The 26,535-nt window shown below is 35.3% G+C and overlaps 2 protein-coding genes across 3 annotated transcripts in view; one reads left to right on the top strand and one right to left on the bottom strand.

Annotated features, from left to right (window-relative positions):
* Positions 1 to 26,535, bottom strand: part of Pdgfd (platelet derived growth factor D) — a 220,852-nt gene that overhangs the window by 106,237 nt on the left and 88,080 nt on the right. The gene's annotated exons all lie outside the window — the stretch shown is intronic.
* On the top strand, positions 5,227 to 6,787 carry Ddi1 (DNA damage inducible 1 homolog 1). Its single transcript, XM_003472841.2, has one exon. It carries the CDS (start codon positions 5,462 to 5,464, stop codon positions 6,695 to 6,697), a length of 1,236 nt encoding a protein of 411 aa, XP_003472889.1. The 5' UTR covers positions 5,227 to 5,461; the 3' UTR covers positions 6,698 to 6,787.

Raw genomic sequence — 26,535 nt, 5'->3', positions numbered from 1 at the left:
GTTAATATCTTTATATGCCTTTCTCCTAAAGAAAAAAAGTGGATGGGGGAAATATTTAAAATGAATAGTTTTAATGAAATGAAGATAAAATTTCTAAACTAAGTGTGTTATAAATATTTAATGAAGGAACTTATTTGCAAACTCTATTGGCATTTTTCTCTTTTTGATGAATTAGGCTTTTTTTCTTTTGGTACCAGGAACTGAACTCAGAACCTTGGTTTGCCAGGCAGGCACTTGTGCCACTGTACACCAGCCCCTGATGATTTAGCCTTATACACACTAGAACCTGCTGAGGTTAATGTTCATAAACATTGTTCTGTCTATTAACTGTCTTAGCAGAGACAGGTACCTGGAAGGTACTCAAAAGGTAACAGCTTATTGATCGGTAATTAATAACAGAGAAGAAGGAAATAGTTACATAATAATCTAAATGCAATGATAAATTCATATAGATACTAGCATTAATATGATAAATAAAAATTATGATGAAATTGTTATAGTACATCTGAACATATAAATAATCCACAACGGCATTTCCAAACTACACTGAGAGTGCTACTTAAATGAAAGACATACATATTTTTAGCACTTTTTCTTATTGTGAATATTATATAATGACAATTATTCAACTACTCTACTTTTTCTACAAAAGAGTTAACAGAGGAGTAAATAAAATGTGGTTCAATGATTTTTCTCAATCATAGTTCATGAAAATGATAACTGCTCTATTATCAGTATATACTTTTTCATATTACAGAATTATTTTCCCACATAGTAGGAATAGAGAGATGTAAACATTTCTTTTTTAAAATATGATGAAAGTCAACTAATAAGTAGATGCCAATCTACTTAGTCATAAATATTTTTATCCTGTGTTTAGTTTGTTGCACTAAATTTATTAAATGTATAAATGTTAACCTTGAAAATTATACATAATCTTCAATAATCCAAAAATTAAGGTATGGTCCTCAAAGATCAGAGTGTGTTTTGAACTGTGATTAAGTCATTACAAGGGACCCAATGGCTCAAAATCATAGCAGCAAATTTTCTAAACACACACACTCACAACTTGGAAAGTATGCATTTTAAAAATTGGAAGATTATATTAATATATAATCTCAACATGCTATATCTAACAAAATGTATTTCTTTCATGATATAGTGCTAACAATAGGAATTTATGAAGTGTAGCAATAAATAAAGTAGAATATTTGTGCAGGCAAATGATGTAATTCGTTAGTAACAATATAAGCAAAAATATGTAATCCGCCCATATGTCCATCTTTGTGTCTTTGCCTCTCTCTCTTTTTCTGTGTATGACTTCTATTCCAATTTTGTCTCCACAAAAGAAACATCAGCAGTGAATTCCCAGAAGACTGATAGAAACTAAATTATCAGAGCTCAAGAGTTTCAATTACTTATCTGCTTATATATTTATTTTCTGGTTTTATTATTGTATTTCAGCTTCAAAAAGAGGTAATAGAACACCTTTTCATTTTAGTGTATCTACTAAATAATTAACTATCTGATAAAATACATGTTTTTCATTCAATAGTTCTGGCACAATTTACCGTTTTATTGTAAAGCAAATGAAAGGACATTGGAAAAATTAGTTTTTTTTTTTTTTTAACAAAATGGTACTGCTTTGAAAATTCTACAACCTTCTAAGCTGCAATGGAAATCTCAAATGATGATTTAACTTTTTAAATAAGTATATAAAAGTTCTACCAGGCACATTTTAAAAGAGGGAATCCTAACAGAAAGCAAATATATACTTTTTTAGCACTGCTTTTTTTCTTAATGTACACATTACATAATGACTATCACTCAAGTACTCTAGTTTTTTTTCTACAAAAAACCCTACACATATTTTGCTTGACAAAATAACAGAAAGTACTTTAAACATCAACTGATTTAATTAAGTGGGACCATCAATTACTGAGCTTTTTTGCTGTAAGGTTAGACTTTATAAAAGGTGTTATCATGGATTTCTTCCAAATATAACTTCGGGGTTACTTACTGAGCTAGTATGAAATCAGTACCATCTCTTCTATTTTCTGGGTATTTAAGGTATACAATGAGAATTGATTTTCTGAGTGATAGCCCTGAAACCTAGCAGTAGTCTCAACTTATCAAAGAAAGATTCAATTATGTTCTTCTATTGCACTTTCCAAGGAAGAAAGTTAGAGAATATACTTAAAAACTCCCCTCAAAAAACTTGCAATAACCTTCAGACTAACACACCTAGAAAATTCAGATCATCCTTTCTCTAGCAGTCTCCACAAAAGGAATTTATGGTACAGCAATATTTCAAAACCTCAGCAGGTTTACGAATATTGATAGATATATTCCTATTGATCTCTACATTTATTACAATAGTCAGATGAAGTTCTTATTAAAATTGTGTGGAGATTATACATGTGGTGTTTCACTCACCAAAACTGCTGAGTAAAATGAAAGAACATGTATAAAACAGAAGCAGTCTACTTTCCCAGGAGACTGTGCTTATCTTTTCAGGTTCCAGCTGTTTTGGAACGGAGGCTGAACACTAGATGGGTGGCTGGACCAGAGAACTCAGACGATTCCTGTCAATCCTGACCTCCGGTGATCTGTGGAATGATGAGAATTAACTGGCCAGACCTCAAGACTTTTTCCTCCCCACTATGTGTTCTCCATAAAAGGCGACATAGTAAAAAGCATGTAAATACAAAGTGCCTCCAAAAAGGAAATAATTACAACAACAAAACATATCACTTAAAATTTAATTATGTTCAGTTTCCAGGCAAGAGAAATAGGAAAAAGGAGACGTCTTTCTTAAAGTGAACTGTCAATTTTGCTTTATCAAACAAGAGCTTGCAAAAGTAATTTCATCTGCTATTTAAGAAAAGCCTTAGTATGGTATTATCTCCCTAATCCATTAATGATTAACCTTTTAGACCTGTTAGAGTGCCCAAACTGCATCTCAAAACCCATTTATTTACCACAATGTACCAACAGTGTACCTGAATACCGAGGTTTTAGTTTAGAAAAATAGCTCAAGTATTAACGTCTTTTGACTGAAAAGCAAAATAAGTAATATGCATGTCATAGGTTTGTTGCCACTTCCCTAACCTAAAACAGGTTTAAGAACAAACTGTCAAAGTCCACATGGTGGATTAAAAAGAGGAACACTGAACACAAGTCTTACTGTCTTCTCGTTCTACTGGTCAGCAGAGTAGGATGCAAGTGATGTCTGATGTCATGGGAATCATTATTGACTTTGAGTAAATTTATCAAGATGCTAAGAACTACATAAAAAACCGAATAATTAATATTGTTAGGCCAAAGATCTATTAATTTCTATTGTGCAAAATAGGTATAAACAATAAATTATCTTCCATAGTAAGATTACTATGCTAGCCTTTGGTTCCTAAAATCCTCCATATTACACAGTGCTACCTATTCAGTTAAAATCTGCATGTCAGGCCGTGGTCCTCCTGGGCTCCATGCTCAGAGCTCTGTCATCCTGCTGAGCTCTCTCAGGAAGTCTTCCTAGTCCAACACTCTCACTATCCTTTTCATTTGTTCTCCAGACACTGACTTTTTTCTCCTCTGTGATATTTTGGTATCTTCCCCAATTTGTGAGTGTGCACATGTTCTCTTTTAGACTGTGAACCCCTTTACAAATACAGCTTGCATTTAATATTACTCTTGCCTAAATCTCTACAACCTCACACATGCTTCACATCTACTGGACATTCAGTCAGTATTTCTAAAATGAGTGAATTTGTGTATGACATTACAATCATTAAAGCAGTAAGTGAGATATAATCTTTCATCTGAGAAAAACACATGAGAAATAATACCCCCAAATGTTCTTTATGCTTATGCATTTCTCATGCTCCATACAATGGTGCAGATTTCTGAAAAAAAAAAAACTTGAAATAAGCTCTAGGCAGAGACAGTGGACTAGGTTTTGTTTAACATGTAGGCACACCTAGAAAAATTCAGGGACATGTGGCATGAGCTCTTTATAATGAAAAGCACTTTGTGACATCTAAAGAAAAATAAGTAGTACTCAAGGATTTCTACTAATAGCCATCATTTTCCCTGAAAAAATTTTTTTCCCTTACTCTAGAATTCTCCACTCTGATGTATGTGTAACCCTGGATGTTTGTATGGGTGACGGTGGTGAGAACTGCACCCTAGGGTCAAGAGAGAAACCACAGAATTAATGTCAAATTAATTATGTTGAAGGTTCATCTCCCTCACCCCTTCAAAGCAGTGGCCTCTTTTGATCCAGGCTCCCATCTTAGACAGATCCATCATCCACCTGCCCTGCTTCTCTCACACACCCACCTTCAGGGGTGAAAACCATCTGGTCCTTTTCACTCAAGAAACATCCCTCTTCCTCAGGTCTTCAGATCAATCACCAGCTAGCTCCCTTTTGGGACAACTGAAATAGCCTCCACATTCACTGTCACCCACCACACGCCCTCCCTATGTGGAAAGAAATCTCCTTCCTAAGTCAGTTAAATGAAAAGAAAATCACAAATGTCTCCCTCATACCTTTCCAGGTTTTTTTTCTCTTTTATTTCCTTCCTTCTTTTGTCATAGCTGCTCTTCCTTTTATTTCTACTTCTGAAGTAATTCTTGCTAAATCAAAGAATTTTAAACTTCTCAGACTCACGTGTTTTTTTAATAAATTGGTTCCAATAATTTTTTCAGTTTCACATGCTACTACTAAAATTTATGTACACAATTCTTATTGGAAGGAATGTCTCACCTTTGCTTTTGTAGGAAGGATTCTTTTGTCTACAGTGGCTTTCACTACTTTTCAGTCAGAATATATTTATCCTTCCACGCCCAGCTTGTCTCCTCCTTAAAGAGACATCTTCTGTTCTGTTGGTGTACTAAATGTAATATTCCAAACAAGACTTTGTATCCACCATTAGTATTGTGCTTTCTATACTTTCCAGAATGGGAGATCTTCCAAGTCACACACCAAATCTGATTTATCTGTCATACTAAGCACATAGCATGATACATTCCATGGAGGAAATAAGCTGTCAGTTTGGGAATAAGTAAAAGTACACAGAATACAATGTAAAAAAAATTTAATATGTTATTAAGAAGCCTTAAAATAAACTTTTTCATGTCCTATGTTAAATAGATTTGGAAGGCTTGGCCTTGGAGTCTAACTGCTTTGAGTAACTGTTTCTATGGGAATAGGGATTCTAAGTTCCAAACAGCACACATAAAAATGAACTTGCTGCCTTAATGCTCTATGGGGCTCGGTGGCTGGTGCTGAGGCTGGGAGGCAGCCCCAAGACATAGGAGCAGCTGAACCTTTCTGAATGGTGAATGAGCCTGAGAAACTCACTGCAGAGGAGCCCGGCTACTAACACAAAACAGCTCAACCAGCCAGCCAACCACCCAATGCTAATACTCTCTGCCCATCTGGCCCTCCCAAACCCCTGCCATGCTGATCACTGTGTACTGTGTACGGAGGGACCTCTCTGAGGAAACTTTCTCCCTTCAAGTCAGCCCTGACTTTGAGCTCTGCAATTTCAAGGTCCTCTGTGAACTGGAGTCCAGAGTTCCTGCTGAAGAGATCCAGATTGTCTACATGGAGCGATTCCTCACAGACAATCACTGTTCCTTGGGATCCTACGGCCTCAAAGATGGTGATGTTGTTGTTTTACTTCAGAGGGATAACGTGGGATCTCGGCCTCCAGGACAAACCCCAAACCAGTCTCGAGTTGATTTCAGTACAGTTCCTCAGCCTGGAACATCAAGCTCTCGACAGCAGCACCAGCACCAACACCAGCACCAGCAGCAGAATCACCAGCAGCAGAAGCACAAACATGCTTCCTCAGCCCAGCGGTCCCATGGCTTGGCTTCTGGAGAGAAGAGGGCCTCTGCCGCGGGTATGGACAGTCCTGCTGCGATTCGCAGTATGTTGCTTTCCAGTCCCCATGATCTGTCTTTGCTGAAGGAACGCAACCCTGTTTTAGCTGAAGCTCTCCTCAGTGGAAACCTTGAGACATTTTCTCGGGTTCTGATGGAACAGCAAAGAGAAATAGCCTTGAGGGAAGAAGAGAGGCTACGCCTCTTTTCTGCTGATCCATTTGATCAAGAAGCTCAGGCTAAAATAGAAGAAGAAATTCGGCAGCAGAACATTGAAGAAAACATGAACATAGCTATGGAGGAGGCTCCTGAGAGTTTTGGACAGGTGACGATGCTCTATATAAACTGCAAAGTGAATGGGTATCCTCTGAAGGCTTTTGTTGACTCAGGTGCCCAGATGACCATTATGAGCCAAGCTTGTGCTGAGAGGTGTAACATAATAAGGCTGGTGGACCGACGGTGGGCTGGAGTTGCTAAAGGAGTGGGCACACAGAGGATTATTGGTCGTGTTCATCTAGCTCAGATTCAAATTGAAGGTGATTTCTTACAATGCTCCTTCTCTGTGCTTGAGGAGCAACCCATGGATATCCTCCTAGGACTAGATATGCTTAGGAGACATCAATGTTCCATTGATTTGAAGAAAAATGTGCTGGTTATTGGCACCACTGGCACACAGACTTACTTTCTCCCAGAGGGTGAGTTACCCTTATGTGCTAAACTAGTAAGTGGTATTGGGCAGGAAGATCCTTCCAACAAAGAAGAGCATGTAAAACGTTCATTCAAGGATTCAGGGCGTAAAAAGCATTGAATCAGGTTGCAATGTGTCACCACCTTGAGGGAGCCTCAAGTTCTGGAAAATTATAAAACAAGAGCTCACTGGCAAAGTAATCATTAAAAACATCAGTAACAACTAAATGTGTCCTTGGGATTCAGTTTTTAGGTGGGCAACTATGTAAGAGGTGATTGCTTCACCTTGGCCCCTGCTTTCACTTTCCTTCCTCAAAGATCACTGACCCTCATTCTCTTAAGGCTCTGGAGGTTCTAGCTGGTTTTCAGATAATCTATGTAAAAGAAAACCAGCCTCTTTCTCCCGATTTTAGTGTACTCTGTGTGAAATAATTGCTATGTTTCAGAATCCTGTGGAAATAAGCCATTGCAACATATGTTATAGCATCTACAAATTTATTTCACATTAGCAAAAACAATTTTTCATACAGAGAAATATCTTTATTTTCACAGATTGTATTTTCTTTAAGAAATATATGAAAAATAGTAGGTCAATTATATTCTTGCATTAATTAGTACTCACAAAGGTTTGTTTTAGCAGTGTAGGAGCCAATTTCTTCATATTTATATATTCCCTTCCCTTGGCTTCTCCTGGAATCAAGGCCACTGCATCTCACCCTTTAATTCTTCACATAGTTTAGAGCAGAAGTTTCTCTTTCCATGTTCTAGAATAAATTTTGTTTTCCTGAACTCAAAATGTAGTGGTACAACAAACAAATAAATTATGTTTTTTAAGGTTATGATATGTATGGGTAGTTTAGGTTTTCAGTGGTGGGAGTAGGAGTGGGGGCAGGCAGGCAGTGGTCCAGGACCCTAATATATGTTTCAAAATTTAGTTAAATCCTCAGCTTAAAAATTCTGCTTCAGCCAAAGGACTTCACTGTTAAAATAATATTTGAAAAATTCTAAATAGAGAGATCTTTAAGGCTTCACTTAGCTCCATAATATACTCTGAGAAACTGACGCTCCATCTCAACTGATACTGTGCAGTGGAGGATCCTGGGCATAATTGCAGCCCTGCTCTAAAATACTTCAGAGTAAACGTTCGGTTGTCTGAGGCTGTTGGATGCAGGGAAGATATTTCAGGACAATAATTCATCAAGACTGGTATTAGAACAGTTGATTGATTCAAAGCAAAGAACACATATTCTGATTCTAGCACTGGATTATGTAGACAAATCACCCACACCTCATCTATAAATTGTTTCAGAGGAAAGAGCCACTTTTCAAGTGTTACAACTACATTATGATCTAGAATATTGTTTACGTTACTCTGTTTTTCCAACTAACAGCGTAGACCCTAGAAATATTGATAAAAGTGACAGAGAAAAAAAGATCCTCTTTCTAAAGAGCCATCACCTTTCTTCCAGCTGCCACCTTCTCACCACCCACCATTCTTGCAGGTTTCCCATGCTCACATTCTTCAGTTTTGTCTGCATTTGCACACAAGTACACCTAGCAAAACTGGAGCAAATGACTCAGTGGACAAAATTCTTTATTTTTGCTTTTTTTAAAATTTTTTTTTGTCTGTTTCTTTTTTATCGGTACCGGGAATCGAACTCACGACTGCCTGCTTGCAAGGCAGGCGCTTATGCCGCTGAGCTAAACCTCCAGCCCCTATTTTTGATTTTTAATTAAACATACAAGATAGAATTAACAAAGAGAAGGAACATATTCAGAGGAAAGTCAGGGATCAGCAAAGTGCCTACGACTATAGAATGTGAAAATCAGATCTGAAAAATTGATGGATTCTTTCAGATAAAAAGATGTAAAATGTTTAGCATCTACTGCTTCATTCAATTTTAAAGCCCACTTGTGCAGAACACACCCGATTTGAATGCATCACATGGTATTCCTTAAAATCAAATAAAAGTTTAGTATGTTGCTTGTTGGGATGTTTGACCCATATAGCCAGCTTAGACATCCCAGGATCTTTGAGGTAAGAGACAGTTTGCAAGACATCATACCTGACCACAGCCACCCTTCTCTCAAAGGAACATTTTCTGGAGGTCACTTTAATATTTTGGTATCAGTTTCAAGTACAATGTTTTTTTCTTATTTTGAGCTAAATTTAACATTCTATAGCTTTCAAAAAATTAATCTTCCCCTGCCAAAACATTAATCTTTTCTGACATGAGGTAATCTTTTTTGATACGTGAAATCAGTGTAATCCTAAATATTACTGTTGCAGGCTTTATCTAGATTCTTCAATTGCTCTTTATAGGATAAACTTGGACTCTATAAAAAAATTTGTCATGCTCCTTTGGACATATTCCAATTTTTAAAGTATTATTTGAGTGAATAGATGTTATATTTAAAACACTACTATTGAATTGAAAAGTAATACGCTCAAAGAAAAATCATTGAACAGTGAATTAAGTGATGCTTTCACTGATTAATTTTAAAAAATCATTGTCTTACAAATCAGAATATTTTAAAATTTAATTTCATAGATTTAAAGCATTGATGAAATTCTGTGTACACTTGAAAGTGTCCTAATCAGTTAAAATTTAAATGTATTAGTTTTGGTAAAAGGCTACATTTTTGCTTGTTTTATGTTTAAAAGCAGGCATGATATAAGGTACTGAATTTAGTATATTACTGTCATTAAGCCTCAGAATAAACCTTTTAAATATTTATGATTGACCCCATTTTGTGAATGGGAAACTTAAAGGTCAGAATTATTCAAAATTTTCAAATATCTGAACATCAGGATTTAAAAACTGAAACAAAAAATTTTAGAAATTATATTCAATATTTTATTTGTTCCTACTCCGTTTCATTTGTTTTTTATTTTCAGAAAGTGTCTCACTACATACTCAAGGTGGCCTCAAATTCATGGTTGATTCTCTCATGTCCTGGGATTATAGACAGACATGTGCTATCATGCCTGATTTCCTAATCAATTTCTCTCAGAAATGACATTTTATTATGCTTGAAACATCTCAGACACATATCACCAGTCTATTCTGCTGCATAGTTTACAAAATGCAACTGATTCAATGACCTCACCCAATTAAAACCTTTCTGATTTCAATGGCAAATTCTTTTCCTTATGTAACCTTTGTGTCTGGTATATTTTAATCCTTAAATAGAAAAAGTGTAAATTTTTATGAAATTTTACTTTATGTAAACCACCAAAATGTTACAAATAGGAATAACAATGCGGTAACAGTAATTAGCATACACTTAGCAACTACTTAATGAAAGCTCATGAAATAAGCATTAAGCCAAGATTTTATAATTATGAAAATGACTAAGCAATAGGTCCTGACCACAAAATGGTTAGGACCTGATAAAAATAGGAAACAGATTTATAAACAACTACTAACATAGACCCAAAATTATTAGTATATTGATACAAAAGAAAGAATTCAAATTTTAGGGAGTATCTTTAAAATAAGAAGTTAGCAAGCCAGTAAATCCACTTTTAATATGTCTAAAATGTCCATCACTCATGCTAAAACGATTATGCTTCTCTTAAAATTCAGGTTCTTAATATACAACTTGCAAATATCTACCTTTGGGAATCTACTTCATTATTTTTCTTCCTATTAGAAGTCAAGATAAAAGTAAGACACAATGAAAAAATACTCATTCAAAATAATAAGGTATTTTTAAAACCTCCATTGAATTATTATTTTCATCTACTGGCCACTTCAATAACTATCTTTCATAAAATGAAATAACTACTGTGATAAGCATTTCAAGGTAAGAGCAACGCAATCTGCTGCAGATAATTTAGGAGACTGAGGTAGTTCAAGTTAAATATAACATGATCTGAACCTCCCTTCTTAAAAAATCAGATCATAAAATTTCTTTTGTTTGTATGGAGAATTCTACTTCCCAAAGAGAACAGATAATTAGATGCTTGCATGTATGAATTCATCTTCACCACAGGTACTAAATGCTAGCTTAGTTTTAGTGCTGTTTTTGGAATGTCACATAAAAGAAGGTCATTAGTTGACATCAACAATTCTGTACAGATACCCCTGAAAAAATCCTAAGAATGATTTGGGATTCATAACAGGAAACTGCTTGTGAAACTACTAATTAATGGTAATATTCCTAGTTATTCCTTACGGTTAACAAGGGCCTGAATAACAAAGGAATAACGACAAAGCTAAACATGTACAATGTAAGATGAAGAAGAGGAAGAGGAAGAGAAAGAAGAGGAAGAAGAAGAAAAATAAGAGGTAAAAGAAAAAAGAGGAAGAAGAAAAGTAAGAGGAAGAAGTAAAAACAAATATAGATTGATTTTAACAGATTATTGGTTTAAATAGTGTTATTCAATACGGTGATGAAAATAGGGTAGAAATTATGGTGTAGTTACCATGGATTAGCTATCATTGTGCAATACTGTACTTTATTCTATGTTGGCAAGCTATCTAAAACTGAAAACATTTTCATTGATTTCAGGTTAGAGCTTGGTTAAAACTTGCTTGCAAATCCCAGTGTATTTCTACACATGAGTTGGTCTGATAGCATCTTTTGAGTTTCTAAAGGTCTGTGAGAAGAAAACATTGATGCTTACCCTCTTGCTCTGGGTTCTGTGCCCTCCTGCCAGGTTGCACAGAATGGACTGCCAAATGGGTGCATGCCAATGACCCTGTCCGTGGACTGAAGTAAATGCATTTTACTTCATTTGACTGGTTCCTTTTTACTTATTTATTTATTTTTTTGCTTCCTTTTCTTGTTTTTTTTGGGGAAGCACATTTATGAATTCCACTTTTCTACATTTCTAATCAGTAAGGCTTACGCATGTCATTATCCATAATCACCAGTTAAATTGCCTTCTATGTTCAGTCCATGGAGGCAGAGTGGCTATGTTTCAGGTGATATATTTTTCTATTACTAGTTGAGGTATGGATGCTATGTCCTAATAAATAAGAGAATGGTTCCTAACAGAAGCATATTTCAGGTAAATAATCATTTAAATTCAACAAATTCCTACTCTAAAATATCAATCATTATTCTGGAATCTTCACTGTAGAGTTTTACTACAAGGATTCCAGACCAAAAAAAAAAAAGGAAAATTAGTTTTACATTATAGTAACTCACAGATTTTCCTTTTCAAACTCATGTCAGACCTAGGAATTCAGTTTGTCAGTCAGAAAGTTATTAGTTTTGCATATTTCATGTCACTAAACATACAATTTTAAGACTTTTGTCATTTTCTTATGTCATACAAAGAGACAAAAATACATAATTAAACTCTTAGTGCATAAAAAATTTAAAAGCACAGGCAAAGGATAGATAAAAAAGCAAAATAAATACTTGAAAATAATTTATACCTAAAGATGAATCATGAAGTGTAGAGCATGCATTTGAGGGAAACAGTCCAACTCCTCATATGATCCACTAACCACAACATGGCAGGTTGTTTTGTTCCATTAAATCTTACAAACCTGTAAACAGGAACCGCTTTAGGTGCTGAATTTCCACAATACAACAGCTGATTTTTGGTACTTTGAAGCTGTGAACAATAACTAGGCATGACAGAGAATCTGTCTCCTCCTTAGACCTTTAGTATTATAGAAATATAATACTAAATCACACATAGGTAGAATTTCCTTTATAACATAAGAACAAATATATTATGGATTAACAACCTATGATATTTACATGTATAGATTTAAATGTAACAGGTGCACAAAACAAAATCCTTACTTATGGAAAAGTTGGCAAACATTCTCTCTGAGAACAATATAACTTGTGTTTGCTGTTGTCAATTTATTCCAGTTTTCCTGGGACTTCCCTGGTGTTAAAACTGATAAGACAGAACAATTGATCACCCTACAAAAGTACTGAAAGCAGACTTTAAACTTTTTGCTCATGGACCTACTCTGCCCTTCTAAAACAGGATGCAAATTTAATAGGTTTGAATGATTGATGATCTACTATGATGTTATATAATATTCACACTGTTGGTATATATCCAATTATTGAAGATAGTTATGTCCTAAGTTATTTGTTCAGCAAAAATAATCTTATTTGAATTCATTCATCAAGTATTTATAGATTGGAAAGAAATTTTAAAATTACTAGGAAGCAACATTTTGAAAGAAGTACTAAAAGATATAATATATTATGATGTAATTAAAATTTTAAAAAATTATAATTAGAATACCCTATAAGAAAAATTCATGATAACTGAAACTTTTAATATTCAAATCTCTTTTGAAAGTATGTATATTTATGCAATTAAAAATGTATAATTAGGCATCAGAAAATGTGGACATAATATTCAGATATACTGTTTAAATATTCTATGAAGTTGGATTATCCTAGAAAAGTAATAATATAACAACATTATACTATTTTTTAACTCCAGTGAATAGTGAAAGAGTGAAATGGTCTCAAAATAAATCCTAAGACTTGGTTTTTTTCAAGGTATATTTGAACTAAAGAAACAGAATTAGAAGCAATACAAGTAAATAGTGATGTTGCTTTCACATTTACATCAAGTTATCATGGAGCTACAGAAAGTCAAGGTGCAATTAACAGAATGCAAGATAGGATTGCACAAAGGAGAACAGTAAAAAGACAAACAAGATTTTGATAAAAAGATGTCTTTACAGACAGCCAATGATGTCTAGGGAAGGAGATTTGCTGAGTGTTTTGTAAGGTGAGATATAGGACTCTGTGAGAAGTCCAGGACTTGGAAGTTAAAGAAGTCATGTTCAGACTGTAATACTGTCGTAGAAGCAGAGTCAAAGAAGATGACAAGGAAAAACAGGTCAGCCACTAACATCCAGGTGTGCCAAGTATGAAGAAATCAAAATGGCAAAGTGAGATTTTTTTACCTTGCCACTAGGAAGACTAGAAAACCTGTGGCACGGGTAGCTCTCACAGAACTGAGGCAGGTGATGGAGAGAAGTAGGTGACATTACAACAACTTCAGAAATACACAGTCTTCTTACCAGTTCAGCCTGCTCTGCAATTAAATGTTTAACAGCTTCATTTCTAGTATGCCTTATGAAGAGTTTAGAATTAAATAATTTTAAGAATCATCTTATGTAAATATGTTGGAGCCAGCACTATATGCTTTAGTTTATTGGGAAACACATAAATTTAAAGCAACAGATGGGTAGTTAGAATAAAACAGGAACAAAGATATTCTCCTTTCAAACACTGTCAACTGCTATCACTTGGATTCCAAAACAATAACTGACAGGCAACAATCTCATTGATATTCCATAGCTATAGGAGTTTGAGTCATCATTTGGCATGGCCAGAACAGACAGCCATACTGTGCGATCATTCCAAAGTGTCTGGCCTGAAAACGCCTTCATTAGTAAAAGAAACCAAGGAATATTTGCTTTTTTTCCCCTAAGTACTCAATAACAAAGAAAGCTGCTTAACTTCTATGAAGAAATACAAAGATCTTCCCAAACCATCTATTTTAGTGATTTATGTTATTTTCTAAAAAACAAAACTTCCAAAGTAAAAACAGCATATACTTCAAATTTTCTCCTTTTGATATACATCTTAACATTTCAGATAATGATGAAGGGCTATGAGAGCACACGTGGGAGTTTCAAATTTCCAGCCGTTATAGCTTTCAATAGTACCTTGATGGTCAACAGAACGGATGTGTTGAATTACTAAGGCAAGTTCTGAGAATAGGTTAGTGATATGTTGTGATGGTGTGGAGAATGGATGAAGGTGACTGATCAACATCATGCACATTCATAGTTGACCAACTGATTATAATATACAGCTAAGACAAATCCACAAGATTGATAATAATTAAGAAGTCACAGATTTACTTCAACTTACCAAAATACAAATAATCTATGACATGTTTTTGAGAGGAACACAAAGATTTCTGGACTTCATGTGTAACACTGTATCTTTGGTAAAAATATACAAAGTGCTTTAAAATATTTATTGTATCTGGCAATCTTTTGGTAAGTTGACATTCAACAAACACAGGCATTCAAAATCTCCATTCTTATAAGTTGTATCTTTGGCTTGAGGATAACTTACTGCTGCAGACTAACTAACCAGCTAGGTAGAAATAAAAATTCAACTCCAAATATATTATGAACATTTAAATTACTACAGAAACAAACAGATAAATATTAGAATCACAATTCTTATTCTGGCAGTCACTCATATTTTTGCTATCTTCTATGAACAACAAAGTCAGCTCTCTGAATTATTTCCCAATCTGTCTCCTAGTATACTGAAAACATTCTGTTCTCTCCATAGTGTTTGTAAAGTGGAAAGGTCATAACACAAACAAACCAAGTGGTAGGTCACCCATATCTTACTGATAGCCAGAACAGGTTTTGATGTTTAATTTCACACATTTTCCAAGGCAGTATTTTTCCCTGACAAAACTTTTCCATTCCCAAAGATCCCTTGTTTTCAGGTCACAAATGCAATTTGAGAGTATGCTGAGATGTAAGACCATATAATGGCAAGCCAGTCTCTTCCTCACTTTACAACTAGATATTAAGAGTTACACGCCACACAAGGTACTGATTTAGCAATTACAAAAATAATGGTACAGGAGGATGACACAGTAGTCAGCCTTTTTATTTCCTGGTGAAAGCTTCAAATAATAAAAATGATAAGAGCTACTGCTTATATTGCAGTTATCAGGTGAATAATTTATTCTAAACATATTGAACATTTTAGTTTTTTGCAATTTAGGGGGGCAAGATCTTAACTATGTACTTCAGCCTGGTCTCAAACTCACTATGCAGTCCAGGCTGATCTCAGGCTCATGATGATTTTCCTGCCTCAGTGACCAGGCCTAGCCAAACAAGTTACACATTTTAACTCATAACCATCTAAGTATATAAAAAAAAAATCCTCATTTTAAAGATCAGGGCACCAAGGAACAGAAAGATTAAGTGATTTGTTTAAAGTTACTTAAGTGATTGCATTCAGGAATTTGGCATTGATCGCATATGTTTATAACTTTATTAAATTACATATCAACAACAGTATATAACTAAGTATATACTGTACTTAATTTGTAAATTTGCATCTTATGGGTAAGAGTAAACACAGAACAGAGAGAAATGGATGAAGGGAAATAGTACTTCACATAAAGGAGTCATGGAAGAACTCTGAGAGGAGAGAGCTGAGGAGAGAAATGGATAATAAACAAAAACAAGTCTTTGCGAACATCTAGACCAAGAGGATTTCAGGGAGAAAGAACAAGGAACAAATAAGGGTATCAAAGAAGAACAAGAAGTAGTCAGAGTAAAGTGAAAGAAAAGTTAGAAGGGGTAAGATTACATAAGGGCTGGTACTGTGGTTCCAAATAAAAGAGTTGGATTTTATTCTGAGTGTCTAGATGGATCATAAAGGCATGACTGTAACCTAACCCTATCCTAACCCTAACCGTAAGAGCTATCTGGTTCCTGAGCACTGATGCTGTTCCCCTACTGTGCTTCCCAACCATGAATTAATAAGCATTGCTCTGCCACACCCTTTTGCCATGATTTTCTTGCCTTTGGAAACAATGGTGCAAACTCAACATGGACTGAACCTACTGAAGCTATAAACCAAATAAATAAACTTATTTTCTGCAGGTTGTGAGTTTCCTGCCAATGGGAAAGACTATGTGTTGCAGATGAGGAGGAACTACAGAATAACCTAACAATAATTAAAAGAATAGGAAGGAATAAAAAATAGCATGTCTGAGAAGCTAAACAAGAAAATATTTGAGGAAGACCAATGTGGCTACTAATGCAGTTGAGAGGCTTGGATGGGACTGAGCATGGATGGGGACTGGGATTGTTGGTAACTTCACCAGAGGGACTGTGGGGTCTTAAGGAAGTTGAGGAACCAGCTGGACTGTAGGAAGTAGAAGAACATGTACTATGAATTGTCTGAGGGAAGAGTTCTTTGTTGAAGGCAGAAAAGCACCACAGAAGATGAGGGCGCCAAGAGAGTATGTATCTAACTATGAAGTTTAGTTTGGTTTATTTCCATGGTAATGGAAAGAGTCCAGTAATCGTTGTAAAGACTCTAAAGCAGCAACAGAGAGCAAGGAAAATCTAAGTAGCATAGTCTTGAGTTGTAGGAAGGAGAGATTGGGTTTCCAGTAGGGCAGATGGTTTATTTCTTTCTTAGAGACAGAAAGGAAGAGCATATGGGTATAAATTCAAGTAGATTAGCAGGTGTTTTAGTGGTATGAAAATGTAATTTTCTCTTCTATCTTCTATTCTTAGTGAAAGAAGTGGTACACAGTGGGGGTTAGGGGGTGCATCGAAAGATTGAGGAGAAAGAAGATATGAAATAGTCCACGTGGAACACTAAACTAAGAAAATGTAAATGAATCTCAGATTAATTTTAAGAGCTCATCTGAGATTGTAGTTTTTAAAAAAATTAAGTTAAGCTACACAGGTAGAAAAAACACAGACAATTCTCTCACTGATTTACCCACTTACTGGACACGTTCCTTACCCAAGGCACCAAACCCTCTGGACTTTACTTTGCTCATCAGTCAACGTGAGAAGGCTGCAGACCTGTCCCACGCTGATGAACAGAAAGATGTGTGTGAAGCTCCGGGTTGTCCTGATTCCTAGTGGCATTTAGTACTCCAGACCCTGGGTTACTCTATTTCCTTTAGAATTTAGAAGAGTCATGTTGACAAGTAACAGTCCTCCCCATTCTCCAGACGTGCCCACTTCAGTGAGAAAGACCGAGGATATCATGGATCTCCTAACTCCAAAACTGCTTGTAATCTTACATGCATATGTCAGGGAGACCAGCTCACACAGATGGATAAAACACACATCCATTTATTTCAGCACTATCAATCCTCACTCTTTCTTGTCTTTGGACTGAAAATTGGTTGCCAGACAGGCAAAAATGAACAGATGTTTAGTTTTTCCTTTTTATTTCTTTCAGCCTTACAGGTACTAATGAATAGTGAAATAGCCCACGGACTATAGCCAAGAAAAAGATGAGCCGGCACACAGTCATCCAGAGGTGAAAAATTATCCCTCTGATATTATGGGAAACACTGTAATTACCTACCATGATAATTCAACATAAGTGATGCCGGCAATAACACCTAATACCAGCAAAGAAAGTTTAGGTCTCAGGTGTTACCAGTATGGTATTAAATAACATGTCACTACCATAAAATGAAGAAAATTAATTTTAATTGTATTGACCATAATCAGGCCTCCAACATGAACTGAGAATTAGTTGACAAGGGCAATTACTAAAGGAAATATATCAGATTCTACTCAAATGATCAGTGGGGTGCAGCAGGCATTTGCTGTTAGTGACCATTCTAGTTGACACCTCCATTAATGATGTGTAAGAGGAAGACAAGCATGTGAATAGATTTTCAAAAATGATTCAGCTCTTGGAGTTGTTCCAGGTGCAGCTTCTAAGATCACAATAATAACAAGTAGAAATGAATACAGAGTTTGCTGGGAAAATTCTAGACAGGCAACTGTATAGTGAGATAACTCAGGCAGACAAAATTCTTCATAAAAATTTTCAGTAGTGAGATATTGACTCCTAAAAAATAATTATATAGTTCTTAAATAGTTTTATCATGGATAACAATATTATATTACTATACACTACTGTTTTAGTTATAGGATGTAAGCAAATATAGCATTAAAATATATGAGCAGGAAAGTTCTTTTTCAAAAATCCTTTTAAAATATTTTTTTAATCTTTTTTTTTTTTTTTTTTTTTTGTACTGGGGATTGAACTCACGACCTTATGCTTGCCAGGCAGCTAATTAATCATTTAAAAGTGAACAATTCAATAGCAGTTAGTACATTCACAATGCTTTGTGATCACCATCTCTATCTAGTTTCAAAACATTTTCATTACTCCAAAAGCAAAACTCTTGTCTGAGGAAGCTGCTCCACATTTTCCTCTCCTCCTCTTCACCATCTGTTTTTGTTCTTCAGACATAGGTATTCTGGATGTTTCCTTTAATTATGCAATCTGTGACATTTTGTGTTTGGTGTCTTTCACTATACAATGATTTTATCCATGTTGTAGCATGCATATGTTCCCCCTTTTCATGTCTAAAGTCACTGTGCTTTGGAATTACAGTATTACTTTCAAAGTGTGACGTGAACTGATATTCCAGTTCTGAGCACCAATACTAAGGAAAGCCCATAGAAATCCAGCAAAGTCTAGCCTTTTCTTCAAGTTATCAGTCATTAGATGAGGGTGTTTCCTGACCCACCTATAAGAGGGCTTGTGGCACTGGTTGCTTTTGTCTGAAATGTCCCGAGTAGGCTGTAGAAAAAGCCAGAAAAGATTTTCCTTTTCAAATTTGTATTTCTAACATATATTCCTTCTGTTCCCTGATGGTTCATCATTATCAGAAAAACCCTGAGGGCTCTTTAGTCTACCAGTGAATAGTACTGAGTTCCTGTATTTTTATTCACTGCCAGAGACACAGTGAAGTCATTTATGAGGCAGAACATTGAACATAACTGTGATTTTTATCATATAATTTTTACTCATATTATCCTTATTATTTCATTTATATGATTACAATGTCACTGAAGAAACACTTTTTAAAAAATCTTATAATGATGAACTCTTCTAGCAAACTATAGTATATTGATCTGAAGTGAGGAAACAATCCAACTTGATTCTTTACTGAAAGTTTTGAAGAAAAAAAACAGGAATTGCTATTCTAAGGAATTAGATTGCTAAGAATGTATACTGAGAAAGTTGGAATCCATTTACAATACATAAAATTTCCTCCAAGGAGACATTATTTTATTCTTTTTTTGTATTTCAATAGTGGTGCAAATGTGTTACACAAAATACATGACATTTAACTTTGGTGTATCTTTCTTTCACACATACAATATTGTTTAAAAACTGGTCAAATTGTTCACTTAATTCTAATCAAAAAGGCAAAATTAATTCCTGTAGAAACAAATTATTTTCCAAAGAGTTTCTAGAATACTATATAATGTTTCATATTAATGTATCACTATGGTTTAGGTACGGTTTGAGTGTACCCCCCAAGTCTTTATATACTGAAATTTAATCCTACTGTGAGATATCTAGAGTAGAATCTTAATCTGATGATGGGGGGGCTTTAGAAAGTGATTAGGATTAGATAAAGTCATGCAGTTGGAGCCTCCAGAGGTGAACCCTGATGACTTTCTAAGACATATGACAGAGAGAAGAAGAGACCCAAGTACATATGCACTCTATCATATGTACATATGTTTCTGTGTATGTGATGCCCTGGATCAACTTGGGACATTACCCAAGGCTATCACCACATGTAGCTCCTCAGTTTACACTTCTAGAACTATAAGCAAAAATAATTGGATTTTCTTTATGGCTTCTCTACTCTGTGGTATTATCTTACTAGCAACAGAAAATGAGCCAATACATATACGTACAAGTACCAGAAAACAGACCACCATATGCATGTTTCTATGAAGATGTTTAAACATATGTAATAGATATAAATTGAATATGAATTATATCCTTTGGCATAATTTCCGTTATCTGTAAAATCCAATTGCATTCACATAAAAGTGAATTTTGGAGGCCAACGCGACTATTTGGAATGTAGTTCATTATATTCATTACAGAAGATACAGAACAAGAAACACATATAGTCAACAGGGCAAGGTTTTATAAACACTTGCGTAATCCTCAGAAATCAAGCCAAATATAATGCCTAGTCACAAAATAACACATGCTACCTGTAAAATTTGATGAAAAAGTCTATAAAATTGGCTGGAACAATGCCCCAAACTCCCGAGGCTTCTAAAATTCAGAACAGTCTTGGCTATGATGCCACTTGGTCACATAGCAGGTATAAAAGAGATTTATAGTCTTGCAAGAGGCAGAACAGAGGCATTTATGAAGGAAGAAGATTCATGAATTACAGAAAAAGCAAAAGAGGCTAGCAAAAGAAAAAAACGTTTTCCACAAGATAAACTTGCTGGAAGTCCACATCATCTACGATTCCAACACAACACACACCGGTCAATCCCCAGAGAACTCTGCATCACGCACTGCAACACGAAGAAATACTGGAAGGACCACATTGCGTGTTTACTTCATAACTGGATTCTGAATACTGGGAAATGATGTCTGCCAAAGAAGAAATCTTGTTGCTGGGAAATAAAGCTCAGGAAAAATTATAGCTTCATATTTACACAATACCCTTCAGTGTTTGGTTAACTAATGCTGTCAACTGCGTATACTCTGTTGTCCTGTATCAGTGATCATGTATTAATTTCCTAACGTTGGTCAAAGGGTGATGAAATAATCTATTTTCCCTATTAAACACATTGTCACTTAAAAGAAAAACAACCACCACAAATAAGTAGGCAAACTACTTGAACAAGCAACACAAATACACAGATGAGAAATGGGTAAAGAGCACAAAATAATGTTCAATAGTGTTAGAAATAAAATCACATGGGCAATAAGGTATTTCTATAAGACTGCCAAAGATTTTGAAAAATATAATTAGAATAAAAGAGGTGAAAACAGGATGAAGATGGTGAGGAATAAGGAAAGGACAAATTGATAACAAGCATAGCAAATGATAGCAAAAGAAACTGATTTGAAAGCAAATTGCTTTTAACATTTCTTAATTCAGAAAAAAAAAAAAAGAAATAGAGCATTAGCTGGAGGGAACTAGGACAGTAAAGGGGAAATGTTCATTTGTTTTCAGATAGGAGATACGTTTGCAATTTGAATGCCAAGAAGCAGCATTGAGGTAAAGGACAACAGTCTGCAGACAGCGATGAGAGTGGCGCCAGTGTAAAACCTTGGGAAGAGAGATGGAAAACCAAGCACAGCTGGAGGAAGGGGCCTTAGGCCGGAGCAGATGGAGCAAGGATCAGGGTTGCCAAACACCTGGGCGGGTATCTAATATTTCTCCACTTTGTTTTTTGCCTTTAAATTAAGAGCAATACTTGTCACAAAAATATTATATAAATAGCATATGACATATAAAAGTTAATTTTAACTTTAGTCTTAATACAAAGTTCTTGAAGTGTCTTTTATATAAGTTTTCACGCATATTCAAAAGTAAATTCCTAGGCCTGGGGGTGTAGCTCAGTAGTACAGCAATTGCCTAGCATGTGTGGTGCTCTGGATTCTATCCCCAGCCCCTCAAAAACAAAACCAAAACATCAAAAGCAAACTCCAGGGCAGAAAATAGTATATACTTCTGCACTGGACCACAGAAACCTTGTTCATTTTAAGTAACTCGTTTATAAGGAATTATCAAGCTGGAAAATAGAGTCAGATCCAGCAGCAGGTATTTGTGGGAAGCAATGCCAGCTATTTTTTATTTTGTTAGTGCATGTTTGCAATATATGAAGTTTCCATTCACCTTAGGGAGTGGGGTGCATGTGTGTAACACAGCTTGATTTGTGAACAATGAGTTTAGAGTCACAAAGATACATTTGAACTCTGACCATGTGTGTTTCCAGCTCAGATTCAGTCATTATTGTATTTTTGATAGAATAATGCCTGGTCTACTAAATGTTTTTCTGAATGAATAAATGAGTAAAATTTTCTTAACTTTTGAGCTTTGTCTCTCTGATGGGACTAATGAAGATACAAGTTCAGCTGTGTTACAAGTAACAGAAATGCTTTCCACTTAGTGGATCTATGCCAGATATATTGTTTTTTGTTGGTAATGGAACAAAGATTGAAGAATAAAGAGAAATGTTAAAGATATTATAAATCGAATATCCTTACAATTGTTAGGTGATCAGTTTAAAATTTTCTTTTAACTTGGAAAAAACCTTCTAGAATTTATGCTAAAATTCATAATAGACGATTGTTATTTCCTAGTTTGAGTCTTTTGAAGGCACCAACTCCAATGATCCAATATGCTATAGAAATTAAAACTGAAGCATGAGCATAATTGAATTGTTACCACAGAAATGGTATTTGCCACACTCGATGATATTTGGTTGCACTTCATTCATATATGGATGACAATTACATACACACAAACACTGAGAACTATTTTTCATTTAAATAATTCTTTTTGTCATGGACCAACAGATGGGTTGTGGGAGGTGAAGAAAAATGAATTAAAATGTGTTATATACATGTACCGATTTCCCCCAAAATGCAAAAATTATTTACTATACATATATACTAATAAACTAAAGCACTATAAAGTAGAAAAAATAAGATGCTTAAAATAAATAAGCAGAATATTTGTACCAAATGCAAAATTTAAATATTAATCTATAATGACATATAATTACCAAAAATTCTTACTCCAAGATACATAGATGTTTTTACTTATCTAAAAAATAAAATTAAAGATTTTGAAAGTATAGAAATAGGAAAACAGGGACAGAATAATTCACATGATGTATGACTATATCACATGGCCAAGTTATGGCTTTACTTTACTTGAACAATAATAATATTTAATAAAGAATGATATTTCTATTTTTAATCTTTATATGAACTTTTCTGGTTGGTTGAATAGGGTTTCCCAAAATGACAAATCCCTGGTTCTTGTGAACGTGACTTTATTTGGAAACACAGTCTTCATGGATATAATTAAGGTAAAGATATTGGGAGGAGATAATTCTGGGTTTAGGTTCAACACAAAATTCATGATTTATGTTCTTATAAGAGAAAGAAGACAGTGATTTGGGACACGTATACACTGAAGACAACATCCTGTGGAGAGAAGTCAGAGAGATAATGTAGCTATTCAGAAGGCCAGTATTGCTGGGAGACACCAGAAGCTCAGAGGGGAAAAAACATATTCTTTCTTAGAGCCTCCAATGTTATCAATTCCTTGATTTCAAACTTCTGACTCTAGAACTACATAAGAATATATTTCTGTTGTTTTAAGTGACCTAAGATGGCATGTAAGCTCATGAAAGGATACTCAACATCACTAGTCACTAGTGAGATGCAAATTAAATCCACAAAGTTTTATCAAAACACATCTACGAAAATTAAACAAAAGCAACAACATCAATGATTGACATACCAAGTGCTGGCAGAGATCTGGTCTACCTGGAACTCTCAGACATTAGCGGAAATGCACAAAGGAGCAGTCACTTTGGCAAAGTGTTTGGAAATTTTATACAAAGTCAACATATACTTCCCATATTTGGGAAGTATATACAACAAAAAATGACCACCTGCACACAAATGTTTGTAGTTTTCACTAGCTTCATCAAAAATGGCCAAATGATAGAAAACCTCAAATGTTGGTGGTCGCTGAATAAACAACATTATACCATTTCCATACAATGTGAAAACATTCATCAATACAAAGGAAATGGACTATAGATACGTGGCCAGTACGGGTATGAATCTGCAAAGCATTATGGTAAGTGAACAAAGCCAGACACACAAAGCTGAAAAATGCAGCATTCCACTTATATAATACTTATGAAGCAAAAAAAAAAAAAAAAAAAAAAAAAAAAAAAAAAAAGAAAAAAGAATAGACACCAGGTCAGTGATTGTGAGAGTACGGGAATGAGGCAAAGTGTCCACTCTAGAAGAGTACAAGGGTTTAGGTGACAAAAACGTACAGTATTCTACAACTTCACTATGGTGACAGCTGCACAACTGTTTTGTCAAAACTCGAACTGTGTGCTCAGAAATAGAATGTTACTATGAGTAAATTATATTTCCCTGTGTCTGTATAAAAATCAGTATCTTACATAGTATTTATTACTAGATGATTTTAAAGTAATTATAAAATATTATTTGCCTACCCAAGTTTTTCTGTTGTTTTTGTTTGTCTTTCTGGTGCTGAGGATTGAATGTAGCGCTACAACATATGCCATCTTTGTAAATTTCATTAACACAGGTATAGTCTTCAAAAAGTCTGCTAACCCTGGGCTAAATAAATATAAATCTTAAACATTCCCAAAGAACAACAATCTATATCTGTATCTTTCACTGGAAAATAAATGTATTTATCATATCAGCACTATCATTAGTAGAGAAATTTTAAACATTCATATACTATCTTAGTCCACTGTTTTGATAAAATGGCAAAATATTTCTTTGCAAGTGATCCTTCCCCAAATTGAAATATTTCCCTTAAATATGTTATCTCTGCTATTTTAAGATCAGTTACAAATCTTTAATTTATTAACCTTTATAAATTATATACAACTGTTTTATTCCATTTCTGTTATTGCCATGCCTCTCCTCTCCTCTCCTCTCCTCTCCTCTCCTCTCCTCTCCTCTCTCTCTCTCTCTCTCTCTCTCTCTCTTCTGTGTTTGAAGCCATGTCTGCCTAAGGGTCTTGAAGAGATTTTAACTCTTGACAGCTCAGGCAGTCTTCTGTCTTGAATTTTCTGCTGCTGTAAGGCATTAATTCACCAGTTTCTCTCTTGTACTCCAGGATATTTAATCTGTTTCTAGTATGCTACTCCTCTGACATTTGTCTCTTCTACTAAAAATGAGAACAGAGACTCTAGCATATATATCTTTATTTTCCAAACTTTTAGCAAAACATCTTACATAGGGAAGTTTGTGCATACCTGTGCTTTGAAAATAAATCATTTTGAATATCAGCTGTCATTTCATTCTATGGGAGGCTGAGGGTGACAGATCAAGGAGAGACTTCAGAATGAAATGACAGTTGAAGGAAAACACGCTAAATCTTAATTTTATTTTGCTTGCTTACCATTCATCACTTCTTCCTGGCTTCTTTATATTATCTTTCCCCCAGAAACAACAGATGGAAGTTTGCCTCAGAAGAGTGTAGTATTATAGCTACCCAGGACTTTACATTACAGGTCCACAATTTTATGAATTAGACACTGACTGTATCTAGAATCTTCTGCATTTGGGGTCTCCTCAGAGCAGTAACTCAGAGAGAAGCTCCAACTGTCCAGGTACACTTGGGTGTATCTACTTTTCATATCTGACACATATAGTTTGACTGTATTCTGACCCATTCACATGTCAGGATTCATCACCCTTAGACCAGAGCAGCATGGTTCTCTAGACCAGGCTTCTGATCCAGAGTCTTGGAGAAGTGGTCCACACGGAGGCTGGGTATCCATCTGGAGGGACTGAGCATGCAGAAGGCATCCATGTTCTCTATGCTGGTGAAGACACAGGTCTAACACTGTCTCTGAGTTGCTAATTCAGATGTAGTTACACTCCCATAGTTACTATATAGTCGGAGTTTATAAGGGAATAGATTTAATATAAGTCACGTAGTTTATAGGATTATTTTATAATATTCACCCAAAGAATCCAATGCAGAAGAGTGCAGGAGGTCACATGCTAGAGACCCAAAGAATCTAGCTGAAGGTCTGGATCCCATGGCAATGTTCCGAATGAGTCCAACTGGAGATCTAGAGCCCATGACAATGTCTCATGCAAAGCTGTATCAACGACCTGCACTGGGAAGGCCCAAAGGCCAGTGGTGGAAATTAGAAAGTCTGCATCAGTGGAATGAAGGCTCTTTGCCATCAGGCTGAGAGATCTGCACTGGAGCCAGGAGACAATGGTCAAGGTAAGGGCTGAGCTTCCTGGAACAGAATTGCAGCCACCCTCAGCTTCATGGAGGACCAAGTTCCTTTGAGAAAAACAGCTGACTTCCTATTAGGAAAACCAACATGGCAAATTTCCCCAGGAGAATCAACAGCACAATATCTTCTCCTCCAGTTCTCCTTTCTATGCTGCTAGGAAACATCTTCAGCTAGGCCTTCTATGGCAGGATCTGTGCTGATTCGGTTCAGCTGAGTGTTACAAGCTGACCATTAGTTAATCCACACAGTTGCCTTCCACTGAGTTGTGAGCATGGGGAATGCTGAATAACTCATTAGTGGAGATTTCTATAGCTACTTCTGCATGCCCAGCTTGTTAGCACAGCAATAAATGAGCAAACCTACTATGTGCAAG

Source organism: Cavia porcellus, unplaced genomic scaffold (genome assembly GCF_034190915.1).
Source record: "Cavia porcellus strain 051 isolate PalLab524CR breed Dunkin Hartley unplaced genomic scaffold, mCavPor4.1 scaffold_9, whole genome shotgun sequence".
Lineage (NCBI taxonomy): Eukaryota > Metazoa > Chordata > Mammalia > Rodentia > Caviidae > Cavia > Cavia porcellus.
The sequence above is the reverse complement of the archived record's forward strand: the minus strand, read 5'-3'. Positions and strand labels throughout refer to the sequence as shown.